General features: G+C 35.4%; 1 protein-coding gene across 8 annotated transcripts in view; it reads left to right on the top strand.

Moving 5' to 3' along the window:
- The first annotated feature begins 1301 nt into the window (after nt 1-1301).
- The window catches only part of tmod (tropomodulin), a 69632-nt gene continuing 64405 nt past the window's right edge, over nt 1302-6528 (top strand). For 5 of the 8 annotated variants that reach the window (XR_011161770.1, XR_011161768.1, XM_069056964.1 and 2 more), the window contains exon 1: nt 1302-1484. Coding sequence is in view for 5 of the 8 variants with exons in the window: in XM_069056964.1 (XP_068913065.1) it covers nt 1407-1484 (78 nt within the window). In the remaining 3 variants the exon portion in view is untranslated. The remainder of the gene's footprint in view (nt 1485-6528) is intronic. The other 3 variants (XR_011161769.1, XM_069056967.1, XM_069056971.1) reach the window with 2 other exon arrangements.

Here is a 6528-nt window from a genome sequence, read left to right as displayed (position 1 = left end):
CCCATTGATCTTCCCATTTGTACTCTTTCGGTAGCGACTTTTCCCTTTAAGCTTCTTTTCCGGTTTCCGTTTTCTTTGTCCATCTACTGTTTATTCAGCTTCTCTTTATACCTTTTCTCTCCGGGTTGTCTTCTCTTCTTCTCTCCTTCTTCTAAAAAATTTTCTTCAGTTTCTCTTCTCTCTCATCCAATATAAAAAAACCATATAAACCATTCCCCGTTTATCTGTATCTTCCTGTATCCTATTTTCACCCTTTTTCTTCTATCTCTCTCTTTTCTAGTCACCTCTCTTAACTTCCTTTGTGTTTTTCTTTCTTTGTTTGTCAAATCGTCATCTATACACATCCTCTCACCTTTTCTTTCCTTCGACTTATTCTTATTTAGCATAATTTTCTTCTTCTGATCTCAACTTTCTATTTTTGCCAGCATCATCTTATCTTTATTTATTTTAAATGCTTCCTTTACGTTCACTTTCACCCCTATCTCCCTTTCTAATCATTCTTCCACCCCCTCTCTATATTTCCTCTTATTCCTCCTATTCCGGTTATTAAAACCTTATTCTTCCTCTCCTTGTTTTCTCTTTGTTCCATCTTTTCCTCTATCATTTTCATCCTTTTCATCCAATCTGCCTCCTCCGCCTGCCATTTTTCTTCTCTTCCTCTCATCTCCTTTCTCATTGCCCCTAATTCTTTCCTCAGCTCCCCCTTCTCTTCTCTCGCTGCGGCTAATTCCTTTCTTAGTACTTTGTTCTCCTCTCTTATTCCCGCCTATTCTTATTATTTGATTTGGAGAATGAGAATCTTTATGATGCTAGATGATTGGGAAATGAAGCACATACAGATATAATCTGATTTCTTTTTATGAAGCAACACCATTTTTGTGTCTTCAGCACGGTTAACAGTACTTTCAGTCTCCGTAACGCTAGACCACATTCGGAAGGAAGCGAAACTGGTAGTGCTCATTACGAAAGTACCGAAACCTCTTAATTATAATGGTCGAAAGGCGAGCACGTCAGAAGTGAGTAAACTAAAAATGTCTTTCATAACAGAAGACAATCAGTCTTGTAGCGAAGTTAACAGTACTTGGAGCATCCGTAACGGCAGAATCCGGTAGTGTTCGTTACGAAATCCCGGCAATCTCGTCGATAGCAGATCGAACGGTGCACGTACCGTGTCTTCATTGAGAACGAAGACATCCGCTATTCGGCACAGGAGACGGCGTACGCCGCCGTCGACAGACTAATACAAGTAGTAGGACATGGTAGTAGTCAACTTCCGCTCAGTCAAGAAAATTAATTTTAGCTCGACGCGCCAGTCTTGCACGCGTTTCGACGGCGAATAGTTCGACAGGAGCTGGTGACTTTGTGCGAGCATTTCCCTGTTTTAAGCTGTGACATTCGGTGCAGCCATGGCCGAAACGGTCGAAGAAACCTACGAGACGGAGGTCCGGAGGAAGGTCATCCGGCGCAGCATCAAGATCGAAGAAGTAAGTCGATTTTATGTAACCGGAGTAACTAGGTGTCGTTCGGGCCACGTGCCCTCCTCTTACATAAAGCCCAATCGACAAGGAAAATTCACACTTCGACACTCTCTAGCTGACCGTTTTGGTAAAAATAGATCGATGAGTTTTCCCACAACACAATTACTCACTAATTCGCTTTAAATTTACGCCAGCTTAGCGGTCCGGGGTCGTGTTTTGATTTGGGCGAAAAATAAAACTGGCGCCGGATTCGCACCGATTAAAGCAATTTTGTGGCCCCGGTGCAGTTTTAGATTAAACGGGGCTTAAGGTTTAGTGCCAGAAGGTAGCACTAAAAATACGCCATTGTAGGATAAAAAATACCTCCATCCTGTTATTTATTCCTCGACAAGGCGGAGGGTAGAAAAACAAAAATAATGTGGCACCTCGAGAGAAGATTAAGTGTTTCTGTGGCACCGTCTGGAGTCGTCTCGATCTAGATGACTTGTTCATATTTATTTGAGCGGACGCAAATCGCAATGATGGCCATTAGGGCGCCACCTACTCTCTTTTATAAAATACTGCCATCCAGGTGAGCTCAAATGAGCTGTCAAATTGTCCAAATATTTATTTAAATCACTTGGCCGAAGATTTAGGTAGCTATGGTCCAGTTCTTCGCTCACAGAGAATTTCAAAAATTTTGCTAAATGTTTTGATGATCCCAAATCAACCTTGGATTAACTTTAGACCAGGACATTGATTGTTTCAAGAGGCTTGGTTTAAGTCAATAATTGACCTTGTGCGGAAATCAAACAATTTTTCAAAATAGCACACTCCAAACAATTTTTAAAAACTCATGACTAAAAATAATTATCATGGAGCGACGTAGAGAACGACAAAAGGTATAAAGTTGCATGTTCGAGTTGCGAGAACTGAGTCTGAAAGAACGAAACAATAGTAAATTATACAGGGTGTTATTGTACATTTTATAAAACATGATATACAGGGTGTATTTTTAAAATGTGACGAAATTTTACCTACGAGGTTGTAGGACAACGTAGAAAACTAAAAGCAATTTAAAAAAATTGTAGCTCAAAAAATTAATGTCATTTTATTTTTTGACATAGAATTTTTTTAATATTTTTTCCGAGTTCTACATGAAGACAGTAGCTCGTGGTTAAAATATCTGTACAACTTTCAATAACACCCTGTATCATTAAGAGTAGAAGGGAGTCTTTTTGTGCCCAGAGATTGAAGACCGAGACGAAGTCGAGGTCGACAACTGGGCGAGTCGGGTAATATTAATTTTCTACTGTCATTGAGTACCTTAAGCTGTCAACATGTTGAAGTGTGCACATGTACTATTATTTCCATAAAATGAGTGACTACTGTGGTGAAAGAGATAACGCAGAGAAATTCGTTTTGTATTTTCTTTATTTCTGTAGCAAATTGAGCAAAATTTATAAATATTATGATTTGTTGTATTTGTGTACCAAAATGTAAAATAAAGTTCCCCAAACTGTAAAATAAAGTATTTATCGACCACTTAATACTGAATAATCGAACACCACATAGTCCCCCTGAGCTACACCCACTTGAGCATAGTCACTTTGGGGTTTAATTCGACTTATGCGTGACTTTGTGTTGACTTCTTGGTGTCTAAATCAATCATTTTCTAAACAAATCCATCTAAAAAAAGAAGTTATCTTCGTAATTCAGATCTTTGATTAGTTCTGGACGAAAATTATCGATTTATTGATAAATTAAACTTGATCTTGCGTTCGTATTTTTTCGAGAAGTAAAAATAGCCAATCGAAATGTAAACAAATTTTATCCAAAGGCTGTTAACCAGTCGGACTTGTTCTCTTATTAATGTTAATAATGCTGTCATTGTTTACTGCGTCGTTTTCTAAACCGTGCCAAAAATTTGTTTGATGCTCATTCTTACCGCAACTAGGACATTAATACACTGACAACTGCATAAAAAGTTCACAAAAGCACAGGAGTTGATAATTATGGTGATAATTAAAATAACTGCGGTTTTCCGAGGCTTGTCGGAAAATTCACAGTCTAGCTTTCTTAGTGTTAAGTCCAATAACAATAACTTTTGGCTAACTCTTGAGGTTTTCTAATGTTCCACCTTCTCCGATAAGACATCACTCTTGGCACCATTCGTTATCCTCCATTAAAATAAACACAACGTAAACATTTCCATATAAACTGGAAATCGATTATTTGCTTTTGCACATTAATTTATGGACACGCCTAGCTGATGCATCATCAATTTGAACAATATAAACTGACGTTTGTTTGTTTTTAAGGAACTTGTTATTTCCTCAGGATATTTTTCTTTTTGTTCGGTTTGCAACAGATTTAGCTGTCTTACAAAACAACTCTTCCTGACACATTTTCCACCTCACCGATTTGCCAAGCTTCTCATAAAATATGAACTGTCATTAATTCTTTCAGCGGAAGGAAAAAACCGTCAATGAATTCCTAGAACGAAGCTCTACAATGCGTAGTACTACTTAATGAGGTGTTCGCCAATTTCAAAAGAAAACTAACATTTGGTAATGACATTATTCAGGATTTTATCGACTGGACGACAAATAAGCCAAGTCCTGGCCTTGTCCTTAGATCACTTCAAAGCTTTGGCCGCGCTCATGATCACAATCTAAAATATTACGAGACACTGACAATATTTTTTTAATATTTGGGAGTTCACTTGAAAAAAATGTTCGACGCTTCCGGCGAAAAAAATCTTTCTCTGTGTAATTTCGAAGGTCCAGTTTATCATCCGAATGTGAAAAATGGAGGTCGTTAAGTGACTTAAGTGTGTTCTCGCAGCTGCTAAAATGTTGTTATTGTCCGTCATAATAAAAAATTATCTCCGAAAGCAAGAAAAGATTTGTGTGAAATTCCCCAACAGAATGAAAATGTACACCTTGACTTGTGAATTGGATTTCTAAAATTTTAAGTAGGTTGATTTAGGTATTTTTCATTAAAATTAATGATCTTTTCGAGAAAAGTGGAAAAAATTCTTTAGCACAGGAAATGTGTCATTTTTTCTACTCCTATTGTATAATACTGTCATTATTAAATGTGTTTTTATTAGATAACAGGGTTGATTACCCACGGCCCATTGAATAATAATTTCAAAACTTACGGCAAATATCACAACAACCAGTTTATAAAGCCCAATCGCCAATTTTAATGCAATGGTATCAAGTATGTAAAGTAATCATTGTAAAACGTCAGTTTCAGTTTGTCTAATAATAAAACTTATTTATCAATTTCTCTTTATAGTCGTAGAAAGAGTATAGTATACTACTCGCAGGTAATGGCTAGTACAAACTCGGATGAATTCGTCACGCGCCTTCGGCTCGTGACACAAAATCATCCTCATGTGTAATAGCCATCATTACCCGCTCGTGAATAATATACTATTAAAACTCTAGGTATGCTCCGCCGGCTATTAAAATATATATTAAAATATTATTATTATTATATGTACATCATATAATAAAGAATTATCTCCAAGGCTGAGATCCTGGCATCAAGATAAACAAATAATTGCTTAAAATAGATTACCACGATAATAAAATAGTGCTTTAAAATTATAAATTAGGCACACTTAGGCGCGTATGCATTCATTTTGAATTAAAATGTTCTTGATAAAATTGGAGCATTTAAAAAAATCTTAAGGAGTCTTAAAAGTGTTTGATTCTTTTTATAAAAAATTTAGATTCTAAAATACGAAACAATTTCAAATTAAGAATTTGAAATAACTTGAAAATTGTACTAAATCGACTTTTGTGATTTTTCAAAGATTTGTATAAGTTCTACTAGAGAGAATTATTAATCCGGGAAAACATTTCAACAAAAGGCTTTTACCACCATATGTTTGTAGATTAAAATTTGGATTTTCCTGATTTTCTTAGTCTCATTCAATTTGCTGCATCCCTTAGAAGGGTGAAAAGTCAAATGACTGTGTTAGTCAGATAACAATGATTTGTGTTAGTCCTACGTAAAAATGACTCAAGCATTTTTTGTAGATTATTTTCTTCATGTGTTTAGCAACAATTGACCAATCAAAACGAGAAAACAAAAAATAACCCGATAAAATTTCTCTAAAATGCACATGTGCAATAATCTAATAAAAAATGTCAGTACCTGATTTTTTTTTTTTATTATTTTGTATAAAAAGGATTGGAAATAATGCTTGCAAAATTTTAATATCGGCAATTTTTTTGCTAATGAACTCAAACATCCATAAATTATTCGGTGAGAAGACCAATTATTATCAAATAAAAGCCCTCGACTTCGTCTCGTGCTCTTATTTGCTAATAATTGGTTTTCTGACCTCATTTATGGATGTTTTCGTTCATTAGCAAAAAAATTTCCGATAAATTTTTTTTACTGGACTAATACTTTTCACGATATTGACGTTAGAAGTTTTAATTGCGTTACGCGACATGTTCCAAGCAACCTAAATGTCGCCGCATATTTGGAGCTGCCTGTTGTTAAACTGCTGCTTCGATTTTACATTCATGAAAGACGATTTTGTAGAGAATGAAATTATCTTTAAAATAATGGCCGAAAAACTGAACTTGGTCAAGGAAAGTTATAGACGTTCAAATTTGACACTATATGTTGTGTCTGTTGAAATTACCCTTGCGAGGTTTTTGTCTCGTAATTCTTTATTGTCACTCCAAATTTAATCAAGCTATGATGGAGTTTATTAAGAATTAAACTCCCCAATAAATGGTGTCTCAATAATTAAATTACCTCAAATAGTGCGCAAGTTATAAACATTCAAACAAAGTCAGGGACCTTCATTTGTACCACTTAATTTATAAAGTAGTAGAAAACTTTTTGTTACGAATTTTTGGGATAAATGTGGAAATTCTATGCTGAATTAAATATTTTTTCTTCAAGCTATCGAAAATCGCGCTTTTGTGTACCTCTATAGAAGCGGTTGAAGTGGCTTTTTTTTTGTAACGGGACTTAAAACACTCAAAAGTCATTTGAAGCATTTCTCACGATTTATTTATCAATAATTACATGGAAT

Source organism: Tenebrio molitor, chromosome 8 (assembly GCF_963966145.1).
Source record: "Tenebrio molitor chromosome 8, icTenMoli1.1, whole genome shotgun sequence".
Taxonomy (NCBI): Eukaryota; Metazoa; Arthropoda; class Insecta; order Coleoptera; family Tenebrionidae; genus Tenebrio; species Tenebrio molitor.
The sequence above is the reverse complement of the archived record's forward strand: the minus strand, read 5'-3'. Positions and strand labels throughout refer to the sequence as shown.